At 40.9% G+C, this 23,940-nt stretch overlaps 1 protein-coding gene across 1 annotated transcript; it reads right to left on the minus strand.

Annotated features, from left to right (window-relative positions):
- Window positions 1-1,377: 1,377 nt before the first annotated feature.
- On the minus strand, window positions 1,378-22,728 carry htr1d (5-hydroxytryptamine (serotonin) receptor 1D, G protein-coupled). Its single transcript, XM_086182123.1, has 2 exons — window positions 22,130-22,728; window positions 1,378-4,605 (listed from the first exon to the last, which is right to left on the minus strand). The coding sequence occupies exon 2, from the start codon at window positions 3,669-3,671 to the stop codon at window positions 2,511-2,513; it is 1,161 nt and encodes a 386-aa protein (XP_086038249.1). The 5' UTR covers window positions 3,672-4,605; window positions 22,130-22,728; the 3' UTR covers window positions 1,378-2,510.
- Between the last annotated feature and the right edge of the window lie 1,212 nt (window positions 22,729-23,940).

A 23,940-nucleotide genomic window follows, 5' to 3' on the forward strand; every position in this document is an offset into this window, starting at 1 on the left:
CAGAAACCGTCAGTGGACAAAGTACATCAGCCAAAGCCTGAACTTTTCAAAGTATCTGCTCTGGGGGTTCCAGTACCATGTCTGACGGTGCTAGAATGAATGTTAGCGGTACTAGCATAGCCACTGGTGATGCTAGCTTGCACCGTCCCTGGAGTAGTGTGATATGGCATTGCTTTTAAGTTAAGAAATATACATTCTTTTATGATTTTTTGTATTTCATCTTTTTACAAAACATTATCAGGCTTACTTCTTTATCTGCTGTACCCTTTTACCTTTTGTTATTTCTAATCAGATATATTGCAAGGTTTGATGGGATTTTCCCAAACCTTTCACACACAATTTCTTACCTTGTCTACGTCTAAGAAGTTGCTGAAGGGATTGTCTGAATTAAAATAATTTGACATTTTGGATGCTTTTCATTCCTGATATCAAATTTCAGTAAACATAAATATGCACTAATCCTGCTGAAGTATCTGAATGTTTGGAACTCTGATATCATACAAACAGGCTTCCGTGTTTTTAGCATTCAAAAGTGTGCAAGAAGCAGTGTCTTGATCACCAACATAGAACACGGTATCCATCAGTTTTACAAGACAGATGATAAAGCGTAATATTACAAATTTATGTATTTATTTAACTGTATCTTATCAAATTACATTACACCAAATAAGCTTAATTATTCCTTACTTTGAATATTTTTTTAAATTTTATGATCAAATATAGCCTTCCGGTGTGTTAGAGGTGTCCATTTCAACCACTGCCACTGATTCAATGCATTGTTCAATGATACATTTTATATAGGCAATGATTTGGTGTTTTATGAGAATACAAAGCAATGCAAGACTGTTAACACTTTATTCTGGCATTAAGAGGATATGGTATTCATTCATATGCGTACTCTAGTCATGGTTATGGTGTTAGAATTTTGCTGTGGTGAATTTGATGGATATGGAGGAAAACTTCGATGCTGCCCTTTATGCTTAAGCTGCAGGTTGTTGACCCCGCAAATTTGTTTTGGATTTGAAATGCGCATTCATACGCAGTGAATTTTATGCATTTCACTTGCAGCTTTTTACTAACAAAAGCTGTCTCAAACGTTCATATCTTCCACATTAAGCCAAGCAAGTTTCAACGCATCATTGAACATTACGCCTTAACCAGCGATTACAAATGAATTATCGTCATCCCAATTAGCGATGACGATCCTTCAGCTTGTAATTTCAACCTGCGAATCAGGAAAAAAAAAAAGTCAACAGCAGATTGACTAAATGTTAAAAAATTTGAGCGTTAATGAGTGGGGGGGGGGGGGGGGGCGTTGGCATGGCTCAGAGGTAGAGTGGCTGTCTAGCAACCGAAGGGTTTCTGGTTCAATCCTCACTTCCCCCGTGACCATGTCAATGTATCCTTGAGCAAGATACTGAGCCCCTAATTGCTCCTGATGGACCTGCAATGGACTGCCGACCCGTCCAAGGTGAACTCCTCCTCTCACCTGAAGGTAGCTGGGATAGACTCCACCCCCCCCCGCAACCCTTAACAGATAAGCAGTATAGAAAATGGATGGATGAAAAAGGTGGATGCATCTCTTTCCTGCAAATACAAACCAATAATCAATCAAAAATTGATTTCTCTCTGGCAACAATATCAGTCCATGTTACTTAAGTATATTAGAATTTTTTTGGGGGGGATAGGATTTGTTTGTTGCTATGGCAGTGGGTGTTACTTATTATTCAGAGTTGGAGGAGAAACACTGTTTCCATTTCAGTCTGTGTAATGATGAGACGAGCCACACTGGGGAATAGCTTGAATAAATGTCAAACACTTGACAATCCTCCCTACCTTAAACAGGCATATATTATAACAAAGTCACTGCCTTCACACACGCACGCACACACACACACACACACACGCACACACGCTCACACACGCTCACACACACACCACTATTAAGTATAATTGCATATATGGAGACACGTTTACTGAATCTCTAGAGTTTGTTGTCTAAGTACTTTACTGTACCACAAAAAACATATGGGAGCAGCAGCATTAGCAGCATACAGTATGACACAGAGACGGACATAATACATTTCATGGCTTTTCATTTCCACTGGGTAACATCCAGTCTCTCTGAGTTGGCTCTTTCCTTTCACCAGTCCTTGTTTGTCGTAAATCTTTACAGGAAATAACATTAATGTCCCTGTTACATGATTTCAGACCCCCTTTCTTTATCTTTTTTTAGTTGAATTCTATAGTTCTAAAGGGGTATGTTTGGGTTGTTTTTTTTAGCATGCATGTATAAAGTCTTCATGATGGATACTGATGATGTCTGATTAGTGGCACAGAGCTGTCTGATGTAAAAAAAAAAACAACATTTAACATATTACATTTATTATGTGTTCACGAGATGGAACATCTAAGAATACAGTATTTTCATCATTATTATTATCTTTTTATTTGTCTTTTGCTGTTTTTTTTTTCCCCAGAGAGTTCCGTTTTAATCCACTGTGAGGTTTTCAGGAGAACCGTCTGAATTTGATGAGTTTTTGGAACGCCTGTTTGAACTCATCATTGAATGCGGTGTAGATAACAGGGTTGATGAGAGAGTTCAGGTATCCCAGCCAGGTGAAGACGTCAAAAAGAACTGGATCAAACCAACAATCTTTACAAATGGCCATGACAAGCGTGCCGACAAAGAACGGGAGCCAGCAGATTATAAATGCCCCCAGGATGATGCCCAGTGTCTTGGTGGCTTTCCTTTCCCTTGCAGCACACAGGCGTTTCCTCTCCAGCACGCTGTCTGCCAGCTTCACTTTAACACTATTCATGAATAGAGGTGAACCTCCCCCTCCTCCTCCACCTCCCGCATTCCCTGTGCCAGAGTGTAGGTGTGCTTCCTGGTTGGAGGCAGAATTAAGAGAACAGAGAGAGGAGCCTGCAGAGGTCTGGATGAGCTGCGCTGTGGTGAAACGTTTCCCAGACGACGACGGCATCTTAAAGATGCGGGAGCGAGCAGCAACATAGATCCGTCCGTAGAGGATGATGAGAAGCACTGTGGGAACATAGAAGGCGCCGAAGGTGGAGTAGAGAGTATAAGAGATCTGATCGGTATTCACCATGCACTCTGTCAGCTCCTCGTGGGCTTTGGCCTGCCGCCAGAAAAGTGGAGGCATGGAAATCGATATAGAGATCACCCACACCACTCCGATCATGATCCCTGCCCGCCGCATGGTGCGACGTTTTGAGTACTCCAGCGCGTCAGTGATGGCCCAGTAGCGGTCTAAAGCAATCACACATAGGTGCAAGATGGAAGCTGTGCAGAAAGTGATATCAGACGACAGCCAGATGTCACAAACAATCTGCCCTAGGGACCAGGTCTTGCTTACTGTGTACACTATACTAATGGGCATGACTAAAATTGACACCAGGAGGTCTGTGACTGCAAGTGAGCCAATCAGGAAGTTGGCAGGAGTATGCAGCTTTCTGGTTAGAAAGATGGTGGCGATGACAAACGCGTTTGATAGCACAGTAGCCAGGGTAACGATGCCTAGCAGTACAGATAGAGAAACCTGGAAGCCCAGTAGGGTGGCTTCGCTCCATAGAGGAGTTGTAGTGGTGTCAGGAATCTCTGTGATGTTGCCTGTGAAGTAGTCCAGGGTGCTATTATCCAGTTCCATCTTGCTTCTGCTCCTTTTAAGCCTCCTTTGTACAAATTTAGACTCGTCTAATCACTTGTACACAGATCATCAGTTCACACATGGCACTGAGGAAAGCTGCACTATGGTATGGCACTGTTGGTTTTGGATGTAGAAAATCCAGAATGTTGTCTTTCAGACCTCTTTCAGCAGCTCGGATAAGATTTTGCATCATTTCCGTCTCTTGAATTTTGCTGTGGGTTCATATCAACCGTTAACAAACATCTACTTCCATTATTTCAGTTCACAGCTAACCGTCTTGTAATTGAAGCCCAGTAATTAGTCAATTCCAGTTTTCTAATATTGATTCACCTCACAGGTTTAGCTGCAGGAGAGAGGAATTTCATTCGTATTCAACTGTTGTCAGACAGGCACTTTGTTTGTCTCTTCCCACCGCCCTTATCTCATCTCCAACCAGCAGCCACCCCGGCAACAACTCCTCCAGACCGAGCCTTCCTATCTATCAAATGCTTTAATGGGCCCCTCCTTTTCAATAAAGTCGAGCTTGGAGCTGCATGTAGGGAGATGATGACGACAGATACGCAGGTTCTCTTCTTGTTGGTCTGATATTTATTCTGAGGTCTGCATGACACCTTCAAAATTGAGGTTATAACTTGGTCTTTTGTCTTTGATGATAATGGAAAGCCAGATCATTACAGTTACATGATCCACATCAAAGCCAAAGACCCAGAAAACTTTTGCTCTTGATAAATTGTCAGTTTCCATCTACTTTTTGGTTGTTTCAGATGATACTTTGTCAGTCAGTGAAATGAGCAGGCAAAGCAGTCATGGATCCCCGTGTTAAATGCTTGTTTTCTGCTTCACAGCTCCATCACTCAGATAAACATTCAGTTGTCCAGTCCAAATGTCGATATCCACTTCAAGCCCAGGGAATCAGATCTTCTTGTAGCCCCCTCTGCAAGTAAGACAAACAAGGGAAAGAAAGAAAAGGTCAGGAAAATTAGTCTGAATCAACGTAACCATGATCCTCAAGCCCATTACATGTGCAGGCAAACAAACCACTTGAGCTCACTTACTGGAAGAGCGTGTATAATATTTCTGACAGAACTAGAAAAAAAAAAGGACCACAATGTAAAAGCCCCCGATTGAAAAAACAAAACTTTACCACAAGCTATAATTCATTCCTATGCTCCATGGTATAGAACAAGATAGGTGTCAACGTTACACAGCTATAAACGTACTTTGCACTCAAACACATGAACATTTTACTTATCTGCTGTTTGCATAAATGTAAAACATTTCATTCTGGTGACTGGGTTGACCACCTACATGCAGTGAATTTGCATGAGGAACCTTAAATTCAACTTTGACTGTTGCATGACGCATTACGAATTGAACTCAACTCCCTCACACCATCTGCCGTTGTGCTGTCGTTTATTGTAAGATTGTCAAAATGAAGATATTCACTTCACCTGGATATTGTTACCAGTGTGCTGAGCCAGTCACACTAAATGAAACTAATTTCATAAGAGTTCTGTTATGAGGTATAATCTTGAAATAAGAGCAAACGCTGACATTCTTTCAGATGAACGTGGTTAAAATTTCTATTTCTGGGTAATTTCTCACTGTCATTTCATTTAAAAAAAAAAAGTTCTAAGGACTAGGATTGATTTTTGGAATTGTGACAGACAAATCAATGAAGCTGTACTTGCTATCGACTTACTGTTCATAACCTCAAGGTAGGAGTTACAGAATATTACCAGAGAACATCAAGTTGACTTTTCAAGTATGATAAAAGAGACCAGAGCTTTTTGTGGATGAAGATTTCCAATGAGTGTTAAATCACCACAGAAAGCCTTCCCTCATCCACCTTTCATTTTTATATTAGGTTTGCTTTGATTCACAGTATTTACATAGAAATTAAGTTATGTGATCTGTTAAAGGTACTATTTGTAATAAATAAAAAAAAAAAACATATTTCACACTCCAAACCAACACCAAGCAGCGTATAACCAGGAAGTCAAGAACAACGGTGGTGCCACAGTGGAGATGTTAACAGATAGAATTGATGTCTCTATTGAAGCTGTTTTGAAGAGACAAAGAATAATGTATTTCTTCAAGGGGAGAGATGTCTTTGGAGTTCTCCCTCCCAGATTTGTGGAAAGATTAATACAAGATCAATAAAACTCCTCTGAGAGATTTGTATTCTCACTGTGCTTTCACCCCCGCTGAAGAAGAACTTTAAATACAAACCATGTGACTGTTCTATGGTTACAAATCTGCACCTAGCCTTATGTGTGTGTGGATCATTTTGAGGTTCGCTGCGGGCTTGAATGTCTGTGATGGTCAAAGATGAGATGTAAAGTCCTGCGAGTGGAATATAGTTCATGACATAATAGCACAGTGACGGCAAATGCTTTGATTGGTTACTGAAGTTCCTGTCTCATAAAACAGCTCCAATGGGAGCCTGGTCAGACTGAATTACGAAGTGAAACGAAGTGAGTGTCAAGCAAGGAAATCCAATTTAATCCAACAAATGTCAACATCAAATTCATTGACTATACATGAGAGTTTCCTGGGTGAGAGATATAAACTGAATGCTTACAGCCAGGTTACTCAGGTGTGCCGGTGCAGCTCCATACTCAAGCAATCACTGGTCGAAAATGGAAGTCGTACTCTTTCATCTGGAGTTGTTTTAAAGAGAGGAACTCCACACAGCTAAAAACAGGCTCTAAATTTTGATGAACATAAACTGCAGGGGTTTGTTACAAATCCAGCTGCTTATCTCTCTCTAATGCTTTTCACTAGTTGCATGAACACAACTCGCCCTCAACTTTCTTTTTTGTAAATGAGACCCATTCTAGAGCATGAAACACACATCAGCTGTCAAACTCAGCAGGGCTGATCAGATCCGCATCATCCACCACGTGATTTATTAGTGGTATGTAGTTGCACGTTCAACATTCAGTGTTACCAATTTTTTCCAGACAATTATAAAAATACTGTAATATTCTAAACAGATTTAATGAATCATGCTCCCATCTGTAATCAATGAACTGGACACACCAGATCGACACAAGCTTGTACAGTAAGTGGTGCACAGCAAATACAAAGAGGATATCTGCTCTCCAAACCTAAAAATAGGCCTGTCTATTTTAACAAGGTGTGCAAGGCTCTACCTGAGAAATGAGAAACAGGTCATTGTTTAGTACCTATGAAATGGCATTTTAAAATGAAAATTTCCTTTGATAATAGCATACACTTGACTCTTGACAATACAATTGAGACTTAATGACTGGAAATCCAAAAAGTGAATTCAAAAAGAGAAGTATGATCAGACCTTATTGAGTTAAAATAACACTGCGATGTAAAACAGCCTAATGAGCAGAGAGCTTACTTTTCACAGCTCCCAATTAATTTTAAGGCTCAACCATCCAATTTTATTACAGGAACTAAGGTCCATAGAGCCTGAATACAACTGGATCCCAACAAATCTGCAGACCTGACAAGCTTAATCCTCAGTTTGGCAAGATAGCAGCAGACTATAGGAGAGTCAGGCTCACATTTTTAACCTTAACTCCCAACAGAGTCCAACAACTTAATCTTACTGATTTAAAAGGACCACAGAGTTCCTTTATATCTAAATTAAATGTTCTTTTTTTTTTTAAACGTAGCTTTCTTGTAAATGAGCACACCACATGTGTTCAGTGCATATGCTCATATATGTGGGTGTGTTTATTTATGTTTTTGTACCCTTGGTTGTTTCTGAGCTGTTTTGTTAATGTTTATTTGTGTTTTGATGTTTTTAATACGAAGCACTGGACTGCTTTTAAATATGCTAATTACTATGCTACTATGCAAATAATATGCAAAATGGTTTGATTTGTAGGGAAAAAAATCCCTCAGTTGTAACTAATAACAACAAGCCTGAATCAAAATGATGTGTTGGTGAACAATTTTAACAATATGCAGTCAATTCCAACACAAGAATCAAAAACAATGAATTGACCATTGATTTAAAGAGGCAAATGACATTATTGAGGGACTGCTAAGAATGTCGCATGGCTCTTTTTGTCCATTTGTCTCTACAGATACAATATTGATTTGTCTGAGTATGTTTGAAGATTATTGCAGTTTAAACACAACGAGTCCAATTTGCTGGATGCTCCTCCTCCAAAAAGGTGTACCCAAGGGCTCCATACTAGCACCACTGCTGTTCTCCATGTGTGTTGCAAATCACTGATAATTAGTCAAATGCTGTCATGTATTGCCTTTAGCTGTACAAACTGTTTTGTCTTTGATGTTCCTCAGTTCTATTTAACTCAAAGTCAGACAAATTGAGAAAATTATTTTCAAAATATCATCCTAATATCTCAGCAGCTCAGTTGGTATCAACTGAATTCATGTCATATAAGTATTTGGGTCTTGAGAGAAAATGTCACACTTGCGTGGGTGACAACGGTAATGGGAATGGTAATGGTTTGTATTGCTTGTGTTCGTTGTAACAATCTTCATCTTGCTTCTTGACAAGGTCACTCTTGAACCTGAGACATACAGCACAATGGGTCTGTCGGGTATAACAAAGAAGGTTCTGTTGCAGCAAAAAAATAAGTGTAGTATTGTTCATGAATTCAGCTTTTTAATTGGATAGGGGTAGAATGCACTGTTGTTCTCTGAAAGAAGTTGCAGCTGTCTTATTTGGAAAGAAATGTCATTGTGAATATTTTGGTCTTGAATGCACAGTAGATTCCAAGAACAAAACATCACAAACAGTGGATGGGCGAAGGAGCGTTATACAGCATGACTACCTTACAGTCAAACTCCATCGCATTGGTGGAGAAGAGAGTGATCAGCATGCTGAGTGTCTGGTAATATTGCTCCGTCTGAGTATTGTAATATCACATCCGCCCCATGGTGAAATAAGGGAGATTGTGTTGGACAGCTTCTCATTATTCATTCACTTGCCTCTGTTCTGAACAGCTCCACTGTCATATACATGGAATTTTCCAATTCCACTTACAGTTGCATGGTTGATAAATGGCAGAACAGCTTATCTGTTTACACATCAAACAAGTCAAGGACAAGGCTTATCTCCTCAGGGTCTGGTTTGCAGTACAATGAGATAATGAGGTCCATAATGAAGGGATGAGAGGAAAAGCTTTTCAATCAAGAACACGGCCCTGCTTAAATTGTACCGTATGTCGTTTGTATGAGACATAGACGTTCCTCCATCTTTGAAAATGAAGATCTAGTGAAATGAGGCAGGGCTTAACCTGATGAAGTAAAATCTGCCATCAGCTTAAACAAGAGGAAAATATGAAAAGAAGAGGAGGAAATGAAGGAAAGTAAGCTCTCTGTATTAATCAATTTTTGCTGTGGGTCTAATGATGTAAAGAGCTGGAGCAGTGCCACGTTGGACCAAGTTGCAATATGTCCCATTCACTTCAAATCCAGTTCATTCCTTACAGGTTTGGACAAAGTCCAACCAGATGCTGCAGCATGTGCAGTAATCTGTTGTTCTGGGTGAAACAGATTTACCCTCTGAACCCAGCAGGCCTGCAAACACTGCATGGCCCCGCTGGAGATAGGCTAATTGATTTAGCTCAGAGGAGGTAGAGCCATCGCTGCCTCCCCTGTCAGTGAACGTCTGGTGTTTACTCAAGCATGCTCTAAATGGGTATGTGTGTGTGTTGGTGGAGAATATACATCAATGGAGATAGAGGTTGGGGACTGAAAATGGGGTAAATGGATGAGTGTTCGGATAAAGGAATAGTCAGGGGATCTATTAAACTACTGCAGCATTACAGAGTAGATTCTTTAACCGTTATGTAATTGCAGTTTCAAATTACAAAGTCTTCTGGATAAAAGAAGATGATTTCTAGAAGCAAAAACATTCAAGTTTCAACGACCGTATTGTTCTGAATATGAGACAACCCTGACTGAATGATGACCCCCCTTTTTTCACATGTATTTCCAAGAAAAAAAACATTGTCTTATGTCTGGAACAACAGCATATTTCGCATGAACTCTCACAAGGAATTAGATATTTATAAATGACGTGTCCAGCAATTTATTGCTAACAGCTATATCCTGTAGAGCCAGGATCTACTATTTGATCCAGATTCCAAAGAGAAGTTGATCACTTAAAAAAAAAAAAACATTTCTCATTTTCCCACTAAATTTTGATCAAAATCAGTCCACTAGTTTCTGAGCCGCCCTGCAAGCAAACGGACACTAATCACACCTACGAGGTATTCAAGAGTGTACAGTAACATCATAACAACAATAATCATTCTCATGGTCCAAGAAGGTGTAGCTCTGACTCATTAAGTATGAGGGGTATTATGGGTAAGAATCACAGAGTAACTAACAATTATACCATGCCTATGCACATGTTGCTGTTATGATGCATCATTTCTGCCACGATCAATATACAGTATCTTGTAAGACAATTCATGCTACGTTAGGATATTTGTATATCCGTGAAAGAAAAAAAGCGTAAACGTAATAACAACTCTTTCGTGAAAATATTGATATTTTCGAACAGCAAGTCGAGTCTTAAATGGAACTGCCACTGTATGCTTCATCGTGGTATCATTTGCCCCATCTATCGAACATGCGCTGCTACTATTCCAATACTAAACAATGTCAATGTTTGAATCATTAACTTCACAACTTGTCTGTCAAACTACAGCTAAAAGAGCACAATCAAATCAGACGAAAGGGACTGAACTCTACACTCGCAATGATTTCATTCACCAATGTCTGTATGGCAATGCACAATGATGGAAACGTATTTCATGAATAGCTGGCATGTGTGAATTGCATAGTGACACGCCAGCTTCCAGGTAAAAGCCGGTGGTATGACATTGTTGGTGAAAGACTCCAGGGTTTATCATATCCCTGCTGTTTGCAGGTGCCTGGGAGCGTGGAGAGTAGGTGTTCCTCTCTGGATGTGTGGGCTTGAGCGCACGTGCATGAGCATGCACATTTAAAAGTACACATGCATACACCATCTGCACCACCCTCCAACCATCCACCTACACACACACACACACACACACACACACACACACACACACACACGCAGCATGGAAAAAGGGGCTTCACAAGTTCATTTTGAATTATGGGGACTGACTCTGTAGAATAAAGTGATAGGGTTCCGTTTAAACCTCTGGGTACAAACCTCAGGACTCATTACAGAGGCTGAGAAGGATAATCTCTTCTTCTCTGTAAGCCGATTGGAAAGGGAACAGATTGTTTTGACGAGGGGACTATTTAGTCTCTTAGCAGGAAAAAAAAAAAAATCGCATTTTTCTGTTAATGACAGGAACCAAAATTCAGACCTCCAAAACATCATGAGAATTAACAAAGGGTTGAAATTCAGTCTATTTTCCTATATCGCTCTCTGCTTAAAATAATCTTCAACAACACATGAAAGCCTCATGCTGCAGAGACAACCTTAGCACTGATGTTTTACACCACTCCACAGTACTACACTCCCTACTACATGAACATGACCCTTGGAAAGTGGAACAGGTCCAGTGCAGATCTAGGACACCTGAGAGGTCCTTCAGAAAGAGCGGGCCCTGTGGATGAGCTGATGCAGCGATTATCTGTCACAGTCAGTTGCGTGCAGATATATGTGTAAAGGTGAGAGGAGACAAAACAGACAGCGCACACGGGGATCTGGTTTAAATCTGGTCCACTCATATTTCTTGGGATTAGATGATGAACAATGTGTCAAAAGAACATACAAAGGATAAATATTTAGGTAGCACCTCCAGAGAATTGTTACTCTGCGCGGGGTCACAGAAGCTAACACAACTCCACTTTGAAATAGAATTTTTTTTATATCTATATATCTATATACGTATATCTGTGAAAGTGTCACTTTCTGCATGACGTAATCAAACCACCGCCTATGAAAACGATTCAAATGCAAATCCTGAATGCTTGACAAAAATTCTTCCAGTTATTGCTTCAGAGACTATATATCATTTAACCAAGTCCAATCTTGGCTGTCTGTTTTTTGGAAACCCATTGGAACGGAGGCAGCACTCGATAGCTGCTGCTCTCTTGCCAACTGAGATTTTTCTTACAAAGAGTGAAGATTCATGAGTTCTGTTGGATAGCGATCGCTGATACTGCTCTAAAGGCTCAGCTGCTACTCAAAGCACACCATGACAAGCCAGACTCCAAGAATGGAAAATACAGATACAGAGAGGCAAAAATGAGTTTGATATGAGGAAAATCTTCAGGATATATATTTAGTCGGAGTGGGCCTCCCCTGAGATCAAACTGGCACCCCGACCTCTTCCTCCAGACTCTTGTATAGGATGATCAGATTAAATTATTGGCTCCCATACACAGTCATTTATTTGTTCAATGATCTGATAGATTTTGACTTTTTAAAAGTTGGAAAAACAGTTTAATTCCCCCAAACATTCCTGCATCATGTCCTTTGTTAACTGACAATCTTTAATCTCCATTCACTGAAACTCCCCTGAAACCGTCTGGCATGTTCAGTTAGAGGTTTTAAAGAAAACAACTTCAATATCACCAAAATGGCAAACACAATTCTGTGTAAATGCCCGAATTGTGTCGAGTACACACGCTCACAAATGCAGTCTGTTTCTGATCGAATTCCACCTGGTACTGAAACACAATAACCAGAAATATTACCTGGATAAAGAAACATATACGTGCGAGGGGAAATGTGTTGCGATCGGTCTGCGATCTGATCTGCCTGACTACATCTGCACCCATTGTGTTTGGATCACTGATGTAAACACAATCACGCTGGCAACCACACTAACACAATGTCATCATTCCCCTCATCTTTGCCAAATCTCATCTCCCCTCCCTAATTTGAAGCAAATTCACTGTTGTTTAAAAAAAATTAAGCTGCCTTTTTATTAGCTCTCAAAAGGGAAATAGCAAATATGACCCCTCCCAATGGTGAAAAACCAGAACCGGGTATTTATTTTTCAAGCTTGCACCTGCTGTTTTGACACTTACCCTACAGCTGATTTGCTGCCATATCAGACTAAGGTTACACTCTGCAGTACAGAGATCCAGTTTTATTGAGGAATAACGCAAAACAAAATACCAGGCATAAACAAAAAAGAAAGATTTGATCATTTATCTGAGTGTATTTGGATAAAGATTGCATTTTACTAGCAGGTATAAATGGAAGTTCTATTTTTCTCCACACTAGTCTGATCTCCATCCCCAAGGATGAATATTATATAACTTTATATAACATGAATAGATAATCCTTACAAAAATAAAATTCCAGAAAAAGCAGTCATATTGACAGTTACGTGCATAAGTAACTCTGGATGAGGACAGTGGGGGGCGAAGGGGGTTGATGAACCGAATTTGAAGCGTGTGGGTGAGGAAACATTTCTGCTCAACGTCATATCAACATATGATGACAATCAAGAGGGCTTTAATCTGTATATTCTAGGCTTGAGTGTGTGGTTGAGTGATAAAAGTGAAGGGGCTGTGATTCAGTAGAGGTTGAGGAACAATGACACATCCAGGAAACAACAGTGGATGTTTGACAAGAGAGGACAACATGAAAGCCTGGTAGATGAGAAGTTTCCCCCTGTTGACAGAAGCGGATGATACAAAGATGGTTAAATAAAGATAGCGCACGACTAAAAATATCAAGCTGCAGGCATTGAGTCCAAAAGGACAGAATTAAGAAGACGAAATCAACGCAGCAGAAGAAATATTATCAATATAGTAATGATAAGGTCAAACGAGGGTTCGACGTTCTTGCATCCTCTCTCTGGTACGATACTGACCTCCCAGTTTCATGACTCTTTCAGAGTTAAAGATGATGCAATCAACTGTATATTCAGTTAAAGGTGCCCGGCAGCTCTCATCACACTTATTCACCTCCTCCAAGTCCAAGGCCACTATTATTTTTCCCCTCCAGCTTATTACAGCTGTACCACTTTGTAGCTCTGAAACGATAGTGAGTCACTGTAGCTTCCAGTTTGCCCTCAGTTCAACATGAAAGGAACCAAATGCCACAGCCACTTGGAGAGAGGTCACGTTTTTTTAGGTGAGAATGTAACCATTTAGTTTCGCAGAGTGTGATCTTGTTGGAAAGTTGACGATGTTTGACAACTGATCCACTCTGGCTCGAATGTCACTGTAGAAATTTGCTATCTCGATGATGCCGTAGTGGTTTGATCATGTTGATCTGGTTTTCTCGTTTGTAATATTGATATAGAAAATACCTTTCTCTGCTGTTGTTGTTTTGTATAGGGGCTGCAGCAGATGCAGCTTTGCCCCGGTAAATGCAGCTGCAGACATCAGACATGGAGATGGTGACGCTGAAACTTGGTGGACAAGATTTTCAAATTATATATTTTTTTTCTTTTTTTTTTTTAATGTGCAAGACAAAACTCACAACTTCTTTTTTGTTCTTGTCCTTGGAAAGCACACACCAGATGAGTCATGATGCAGGACCGCACACTTGGCATTATTCTTAAGCAATTTGCTGGTGATTCCAGAGACTTGATGTCCTGGGATTTCAGACATAAACAAACGCAGAGGCAGACTGTCATCATCAGCGGCATGTGCGTTGCTGTTTTGCACCAAAGAAAACAATCCACAGAGAAAACACATGATAAAATAGAGTAAACATGGCTTACTTAGGGGTGGCATGGCTCGGAGGCAGAGTGGCTGTCTAGCAACTGAGGGGTCGCTGGTTCGATCCTCACTTCCTCTGGCGACCATGTCCAAGTATCCTTGAGCAAGATACTGAACCCCTAATTGCACCTGATGGCCCTGCAACGGACTGGGAACCCGTCCAGGGTGAACCCACCTCTCACCCAATGTCAGCTAGGATAGGCTACATGCACTAAACCCCAAAGCTCTGCATCTCCACTGGCTCCACATCAAGTTTCAGCAGACATTTGAATTCTTCACCGACTCTACAAATGTCTTCACAATCAGGCTCCCCTCTTTCAGTGAGTGACCGATGATGATGTTTATAGTGTTGAGGAGCCACATCTGTCGTAACTGGTTTAACATACTTTGGACAAGTAACAGGATTTAATTGAAGTTTTACATCACAAGAAAAAACTTCATCAGTGGTTAAAGTCAGGCCTTTTTTTTCAAATGATGAAAAAAGCAAAAACTGTGTTTGAGTGAAATATCCTTTTTCTGTGTAACTTTGATATTCAAGTTGCTCTGAGTCCCTGGAGGTCAACGACTTGATGGTGCTCCTGGTAGTTTCTGACGTGTATCTTATATTTGGTCATAGGTCTTGTGAGGCTTACAACTCTGTTTCTCCAAACCAATGCAGTGCCGTGGTCAGTAAGCATATTCCACACCAGCGTGGGGTGACTACTGCCTTCATATGCTGTCAGAATCCGGATGGGTTGATGTCAGGTCACAGGATGCGTGCCCAGTGTGTGAACTGAATGATTGCCCCCCCCCCAGTAAGGTTGGACCCTGTGTGAAGGATCTTAAAAATGGACTGTTATGTTGAGTGTACACAGAGTGAGGCTTCCTGATTATATCTCTCATACAAATGTAACTATTTAACTATGAGTCATAGAGCAGGAAAACACGGGAGTAATTATGCATTCATTTCACACCACACACACGCACGCACGCACACACACAGTGAAGAGCATGCAATAAGCAATAGGGGCATAGAGAAACCAGACAGTATTTAAAAGTATAGGCTTTGAAGCAGCTCTTTTTTTTTTGTCTGGCTGCTCTGTTTTATTAACTGAACTTCACATTTGAACCAACTGTGATTTGCCAGGGTCTCTCTGTTTCTTTGTTTTGTTTGTCTTTTTCAAGTTAAACCTCTGACACTTCTTGCTTATTCAAAAAAGTAACTTCTCTTGAAACTGTTTTCTTATACATCTGGGTGGGAAAAGAAAAGGACCCCAAAGAGCTGGTTGGTGAGCACTACATGGAGATGTGTATTGATTTTGTTGTCAATTAAGCAGGGTGGACCCATATAGCATTGCAGAGGTTCTGGGAAAAATTGTTTGTGAGACCATTTGTGAGTAAAAAAAAGAAAAGCATCTCGAGTCTGATTTAAAAAAAACAACATACAAACCATATTATCTGTCAATTAACACTGTGATATTTGTAGGAGAGGAGGGCTTAATGTTTGAGTCTTTCTCCAGAAACGATACCGGAGCCTTTCTAATCTCAGCAATGTGTTCTTCCCAAACGACAAGAGCCAGACTCCATGCTGCTCTGTCACAAATATCTAAATCAGGTGTAAAATCTTTCCTAATCAGGGAAAAACACAGGTGCACACATTTTAACTTTGCTTCATCCAAACAGTTCTGCATCCTCACTATATCTTCATTTGACATCCAGCATTTTCTTTTCTTGCTACTAAGCTGAAAACAAAAACAAAAATCCCATTTCTGTACATTTGCAATTGTTTCACTAACTGGCTCCCTAATTGCCATGTGATTTAAACATTATCCCTTGTTTACATCTGTTTGACTTTTTGGGGGGGATAGAAATAGAACTATTGCGCTTAGAAATGCCATCTTTTGTAATAACATTCATTAATTCATAATCCACTTATCTTATAAAGGGGGTCACTGGAGCCCATACCAACTGACAATGCCATTTTTCATTGACTACAAAGTTTATATTGCAAAAAATGAAACCCGCTGGCTGATACATCACAGCATCAAGTATTGTTTCTGGCGACCTGTTTCTCCGTCTGGGTCTCAAAACGTGTGTTCATTCTCTCATATATATTTCATACCTCATACATGGACCAAAAATAAATAAAGCCTGCTTCTGCTTTTACTGATATATAAACACATTAAGAATAAAACATGACACATATCGGTGAAAGGCAAATCAGAAAATCATCTCCATTAGATGATGATTTGTGTTTCAAATAATTCCTCTAGTCCTGACTTCCTGAAGCTCTGACTGCAGATAGACTAGGACGAGCAGAATTTGTGTTCGTTGGTTGTATTCCAGTAATATCCGAGCAGTAACCAGACCAGAGTGGACAAAGAGTACTGGAACTAGGAGAGCAAACTGCAGATGAGCCTACATTTGCATCTTAGTGATACAGCGATAGAAGGTTGTGACCTGTTCTTGCTCTTCACCGACGCTGAGCGTTTTCCAGCTCTGCTGCATTTCCCCCCCTCCACTCAGCGAGACTGCTAACTCCCTCAGCTGGCTTCAAGTAATGGAAAGAGGCATTTTTCAACAAGTAGCCAATCTTGAAACATTGACCGCTAATGGCTTGAGTGGCAGAGCAACTGCTGTGAGAGTAGAGAGCAGGGTTTGTATGAAGTCTGATACGACCCTCTATGTCATTTTCACTGTAAGAGCCAAATTGTAAGGGTCTGTAAGTGCGACTTTTTATCTGGAGGGCCCGATCGGAGGATTTGGCTCTTAATATATGGGAAGCCTGACCGTAGATTAGTGAGATAGAGGGAAATGACAATAGGAGATTTGAGAGTGTGAGATAAGAAGAGGGAGGGGAATAAAAAGAGTGATGAAAGAAAAAGAGGAAAAAAAAAACAAAGACCAGAAAGAAGCCCAAAAGAGTCAGGAAAATAACTGACCGAAATTAAAGGAAGAGACAAAAAGCTCAAAGTCCCCAAAAGGTGAACAACAACCTGAATAAAAACACAATATTTCCCACAGTGCAACGGGGCTACTCTCAGATGAAACGGCGGGTTAGAAAATGGTGGCAAGAGGAGAGGAACCCTGCAGAGGCACATTATTATGTGAGACAAGAGCTGATTTCTCACACTGAGTCCAATCCCTTGTGTGTTAATCCTGACAGTAAATCCAATGGGATTATCTGCAATACAGTCTCAATTCTGGATTGCTTTAATTCCAGTGTAAAGGGTGACAAGAGGATTTAGAATAACATGAAAAAGTGCCTTGGATGGTTGAATCAGCATGAGTTCTTATATATACTGGATAATAAGGACCGTGTGTTTACAGGAATTTACAACCTTCTGCACTTAAAAACCTTATAAACCCACATTTGTGTGTTTTCCAACGAATGCTTCAAATTAAATTTAAGGGAGTTAAAGTGACAATTTTTAAAAAAAAAATTTTTGTCGGAAGTGGTCAAGTGTTGGGAGTTTCCTGTTGGCTGCAGCAAGACAAATCTCTCCTCCCAGGCAGCAGCGCAGGTCCAGAACGACAGCGAAGCACCACTGGGAGGGAATTTTTGTCTCGACATGGTGTAAATTTTAGTTGATGGCAAGTTTGCGCATCTCATTGGAAGCGCGCGCAACGAAAGCAACAGTGAGAGGATGTGAAGGCAAGGAGCTCTTCATCGATAACAGTAAACGGTGTAAAGTCTGGGGATGATCATCTTTTAGAGCCGTTAATAATCAGCCAGGCTCAGAAACACTTCCTCGATAGAGACGACTGGTCACAACTTTCCCTTGATTAATCTCTTGGTATTTATTGCGTCTGCAGTGTTCTTAATTGTTTTATGAACTAAATTTTAAAAAAAACGACCTTTTTATCGAGGTGAAAAATGAATGCATACGGAGGTGTCAGATGGACTCTGCTGAGCACCATCAGAGAAAGCGCTGATGATGGATTCACGCTGATAGAAATCCAGTGACAATATTCAGAACAGGTCTTTTATTACTGGGTACTTCATGGGTGACTTTCATACTGTTGATTCAAACCAAAAACACGCAAAACCTACATTTATATTGTGGATGCGTTATGAAGCAGAGATTCAGATGGAACCTCATGAGTCTTTGTACCTCAATGTCTCTGATCATCTGTGGCCAAGTCTTGCGGTCAAAATCAGCTGTTTCTCTTCAAATCGTGTGAATCGCAGAAACTCTGTTAAATCTCAAATTGATAGATTACAATAGATTACAGCGTCCTGCAGTCTAACACCTGCAAAGAGACGGCTGCTGCTCAGCAAAACTAGATGACCTGTAAGAATGGTTTGATGACTGTTATGAAATTCAATTTCATGCATAAAATATTTTAGTTGAGTTTTTTTTCTCTCCCCCTGCATCATCTTGAAAAGCATCCTGTATCAGCAATGCTCCAATCTTTTTGTCTTCGCGGCTCAGTCGGGGGCATCTCAGTCTATGACTCAGTGCTCCTGAATGTTCTAGAAGCTTTCAGGTCTCTGATGATTGGTGGATATGCGATGGTTATTTCTTCCATTTCCTCTTGCAGGACCGTTCAGTTTCAGCCTCTGCTGAACTCCAGGTATGTTTACTTGATCTCAGCATGGTGTCGTCTACTTGCCTTCAGCGTTTATTTTTACCGCTGTGACAAATTAACACGTTGGTTTCAGTTGCAATCACAGTGTGAATGTGACCTGCTGTCACATGTCTGATAGAGTCTGACGGAGGTAACAGTTTAGTTACAGTATGAGTAGTTCGCCAATTTTAATCAAACTTAGAGGAGGAGTGAGGTATGGGTCACGGAAAAAAACATTAACTTTGGGGCAAGATTAGATATAACGCCACCTGGTGGATATGAGTTGTTTTTTTTTCACTTCGATGTTCTTTTCTGATAGTGAACCACATCCATCTTGAATCTTTGTCAGGAACACTCTGAGAGCTTACTGCATTTTATGGTGTGTTCAGGTTAAACTGATAACCCAGCCGGAAATCTCTCCCCTCTGAGGTCAGAATTCCTTTTCAGGAATCTGGGAGCTACTGGTCGAACACCTGAGACCACAAATCAAAATGGCTTCTTGCCATTAACGCTTTGAAAGTATACAGTTTTTAGCACCATTATGTGTAATTTTGTATGCTAAGTCGTGCATAAGGCACCATTGATATTTTACTTTAATTGATGTTGCTATGACATTTTTGTGTTTAAACTACCACGACGCGTGTTGCTTCGTGGCTGAGACGTAAGCAACATGCGGGTTTTTTTTCCTCGCCTCACCTTCTCTACTTGAACGCTGTTAAATTTGGTGTGACGCCGTTCCCAGTTCTGACCTCCCGTTTCCGAGGTAAATCAAACACAGCAGAAGCCGATGTCACAGCGCCACCTAGCGGTTACAGGAAGTAAGCCTGATGTAACAAACATTTGAGTTACATCAAAACGACATTGTGCGGTCTTCACACGATGCACAGCAACGATATAATGGAGCGAGGGTGTTTTCTCTAGCGTCACCAAGTGGACGCAGGAAGACATGTTTTCACCATTAGTTTGCTCCTTCATCAATTATCAATCCGGATATAATCAGGTTTCGCCTCCCTCTCACCCTGCTGAAAGTTGGGCCAGGCGGTGTTGCCAGCTCTCTGTTGTCAGCATCCATCTCATCTTCCTGGTTATATTATTCTTGTACGTATTGACTTGCATGTCCCTGTCTCTGAAACAGTCATCAAATGTTTACAGCTCCTTCTGATACTTCAAAGAATACAAAGACATATTCAGTGTGTTACAGCTGAATGGTACATTCTTCATGGACGCTGCCGCACCATCTGCTCAGCTGTGATGCTGCTACTCAACCAACTCATGTGCACAACACTATAAACAGTCTGCAGGGCAAACAAATGCAATCTAAAACAATCACCTCAAGTGTTTTACTGTGTTTGCAGTCTGGTTTCGATGCCTTTTAACGAAAGACGGTTCACAGAGAGTGGTGACAAATGCTAAAATTGTGGATTGAAGCTTAATACATCTGCTTCTTGTCGCCTCAGTTTCAGCAGACACATTCGACTCCTGTCGTGCATGGCCAGACCGCAGACAAACATACAGTACATTACACAGCGAGTGCATTTCATACCAAAGACACTGCCTGTGAATTACAATGATGTTCACTTGAAACCTCTAAATTAACCAGAAAGAAGAGGAGCTGTTCCTCCATGCACATACAGAGCACTCTCAAAACCATAAGGCATTAATTGCCTGTTCCTACATTAATTATTAACCCAGACTTTTATACTTTTGTTTAATGAGCTACCAATGAATCTTCTTTGTGATCCTCAGATGTTGGAAGAACAGTCCCCCATATGAAAATGACAAATTCATCAATATCCTAAGCCAGAAACCAACATTTCTATGCTTTTTTTCCCTCCTTTTCTTTCTTTTATTTTAAAGTGGAAATAGCAGGATGTGAAAAGGAATTCCGCTCATTCCAATGGGTTTGTTGATTTAGTGTGCACCTCTAAGGGAGAGTGTGAGGATGAGGAGAGAGAAGTGTCAGCGCGAGAGTGAGAGAAGTAACTCCACACGATCGAAACGGAGGGACATTGTGTGCTTGAAAATACTTTTCATCAGAGCACTGTGATGTATCTCTCACATCAGTGAGCTCCTTGAAGCAAAAAATGCATCACTCTCCCCGCAAAAAGAGGGGTGGTGGTGGTGGTGGTGGTGGTGGTGGTGGGAGTGGAAGTGGTGCTGCTGGGGGAGGGGGGGGGGGGGGGGGGGTTCAAAGACTTGAAAGCACCAAAGATAGGTTTTATGGTGGGGTTTTTTTTCCCCCCTTCGCTTGAAACTGACTGAGGTGGATCTGCATCTTCACCAGCAGCTTCAGAGATCTTTTTAATAGCGATTTAAATATTATAATCTTCCTACAATCCAGAAGGTCTGTAAAAGAAGGCCGGCGAGGATGTGATCAGAGGCAGAAAACATATTTGCATAAATCCAAAATCCTCATAAAAGATTTGAAGTTTTTATAGTCTCCCACATACTACATCATCCTTGAGCTGAACATTTCCTGCTCTGCATTATTGATTTAGCAGCATACGCCATAACTCTACCAGGTGAGATGTGAACACTTCCTACAGGGATTTAAGCCTTATGAGCAATTTAAATTAAGTTTATAAACCTGCAACAACAGCCACACAACTCTAACAAGAAAGAAGGTGCTCCAGATTTCTTGTTAATTTTTAATAAAAAAAAAATCAACATTAAAAAGACAAGGTCTCCCCTAATTAAAGATGTTGTAGCTTTGAAACATGATCGAAATCCATCTTTTAAATCCGGCATCCTCCAGCTGTTTACGCACCCTGCTAAACTGTTTTGGCACACTGGGGCTTGATGCAGTTGTTGTGTCTCACGCCTTAACACGCTTAAACCCATTTGGTTCTCTTCTTCTTTCCCCCACATGGATATCGTGTGTGTCACTTGATGATGGTCTTATTATAGCCTATTTTTATTCCATCCTCATCTCCCGCGGTGCCTCTAAAACAGACCCATCGGGACTTAAACGGTGCCGGTAATCACTTACGGTTCCCTTTCTGCGTCTTCTGAGTCCGATGTTTTTCCAGGATGCTTTAAGCAGCATCGTATTTTTGAACGCCAAACATGGCTCTCGCTCTCTCTCTCTCTCACTCTCTCTTTTTTTTTTTGTAATTTCTGCAAACATAAATGATATATTGCAGATGTGACGTCTAATTTATTGCCATCTGCGCTCTCAGAACCATGCGTAATGGTAACAGAAACGCAAAGAATGTGGTCAGATGTTATTCAGAGAGGAAAAATATCGTAACACTTACCATGATTGGTCTTCATCTGGTGAATTTCTCTCTGGTTTTTCTGTTTGGTAAAAGCAGCGGAGCACAGAAGCGATCAGGGGATTCCCAGAGGTGTCCTTCATTTACGCACGTCCAGAACCATTACAGACTGCACTGAGAGGCTCCAAGCGAACCTCGTCTGTATCTGTGCCGATGTGGTTTCACATCACATTTAAAAGTACAAACTCAGCTTAGTCCCACAGACAGCGCGTTTTCACAGGTCGCACAAACTTTACAGTATCTGGCTGAGAGACAGCAGTCGCTAGAAGAAGCTTTGTTCTCCTGAATTTCAATCACCAGAATGTCTGAAAAGTGTAAAAAGTGCACCGTCGGAGCTCCAGTTGAAGCGTGGAGGCGCATTGCGTTGTGGGTTGTATTCTGCAACATTTCAGCCCCCCCGGGGAGAGACATGGGGGCTTCCCGTGCTGATGCGATCCGGTCTGCTCTGGGAGATTGGAAAAACGTCAACAAGTTGCATTCAAATCCGCCTTTTTTGGGGAGGTTTCTGACAGCTGCATGGCAGTTTCAGTGTATTCCCCCCCCCAATACACTGAAAGTGAATCCAACTACTGCAGTATGTTGGACATATGAGACCTGCTCCTTCCCACCAGCTGCAGTCATGGAAGTATGGATTTTTTTTTTCCACAGCTGATCCTACATCTCCAGCAGAGGTTATTAGATCATAAACTTTGTTTGCGAAAGGTATAGCTCTCTTTGAATAGATAAATTAAAAGTTTTTTTTCTCTTGGCAGGATCATGCTATATCCTACACACACACACACACACACACACACACACACACACACACACACGCACACGCACACACACACACACTTTCCTCCTCACCAACCATCCTGAGTGAAGGTTTGAGTGTAATTGGATGGGTTGGGTTCATCATAATGTCATTACTTCTGAAGCATCTATTCATGAGCGTGTCCATCCAATATGCAGGTTGTTGATATTGTAATACTGACGTATCCTACATTGGATTTTCATAGCTCATGGTAAAAATATGGGAATTAGTTACAGTGGCAATAATGATCACAGCTTAGCAGCAATTTCTGTTCGAGATTCTTTAAAATGATTGATCCATTTGGGTTTATTTCTTATAAACACATTCCCAAACACCCTTTTTTCCAGCGTAAGAGAAGATTTTACTCTTCCGGGAGCAATGTAAGTTAAATAGTTCCTAAACCAACAATAACTCGGACTTCTCTCAAGTTGTTGGGGCAAGTTGAGTTGATAAACGTTAGGTCAGAGTAATTTGCAAACAACTGTAATGTCTTTTCTGCCTCCCTCTTGACTTGTGCAGCATTTAATTATGACAGCACTTTGCAATGCTTTTGCTTCCAGAAGTTGAGATATTATCTGCAAAGAGTTTCAATTTAGATTTAATGATTCCAGATAATAACGATACTATAGTGCTGAGAAGTGCGATATTAAGTTGCGTCCTCGTAAATTGCTGTAAATGTTCACTTATCGCTGTGAAAGTTTGCCACGTGATGTCACAACCGGTCGACCCGTAGAGGACGTGCCGTAACACCGTTTCAGGATATAAACATTTATCCTGTACATGCGTGGCCGCTTAAGATGAGGTGCGTGTTTTGAAATAGCAGGAGAATCTTTGCAAAACTGCCAGAGAGAAGCTCCTGTTTGTCCTGACCCAACTGCCGTCTTGAATATAGGGTGAATGTTGTCCGCAGAGAGAAGTTGTTGTCTTCCTTGGGTTATCGCTCATCCAAGGTAAAGTAATGTCATGTAAGGTTCTACAACCTTTGTCCATCAACGTGTCA

The sequence above is a fragment of the Aulostomus chinensis genome, chromosome 17 (genome assembly GCF_037954235.1).
Source record: "Aulostomus chinensis isolate RoL2024-O1b breed Wild chromosome 17, RoL_Achi_v1.0, whole genome shotgun sequence".
Lineage (NCBI taxonomy): Eukaryota > Metazoa > Chordata > Actinopteri > Syngnathiformes > Aulostomidae > Aulostomus > Aulostomus chinensis.

Bases quoted from the DNA above. Each gene is read 5' to 3' on its own strand.
- htr1d (XM_086182123.1), bottom strand. From the start codon at position 3,671: ATGGAACTGGATAATAGCACCCTGGACTACTTCACAGGCAACATCACA.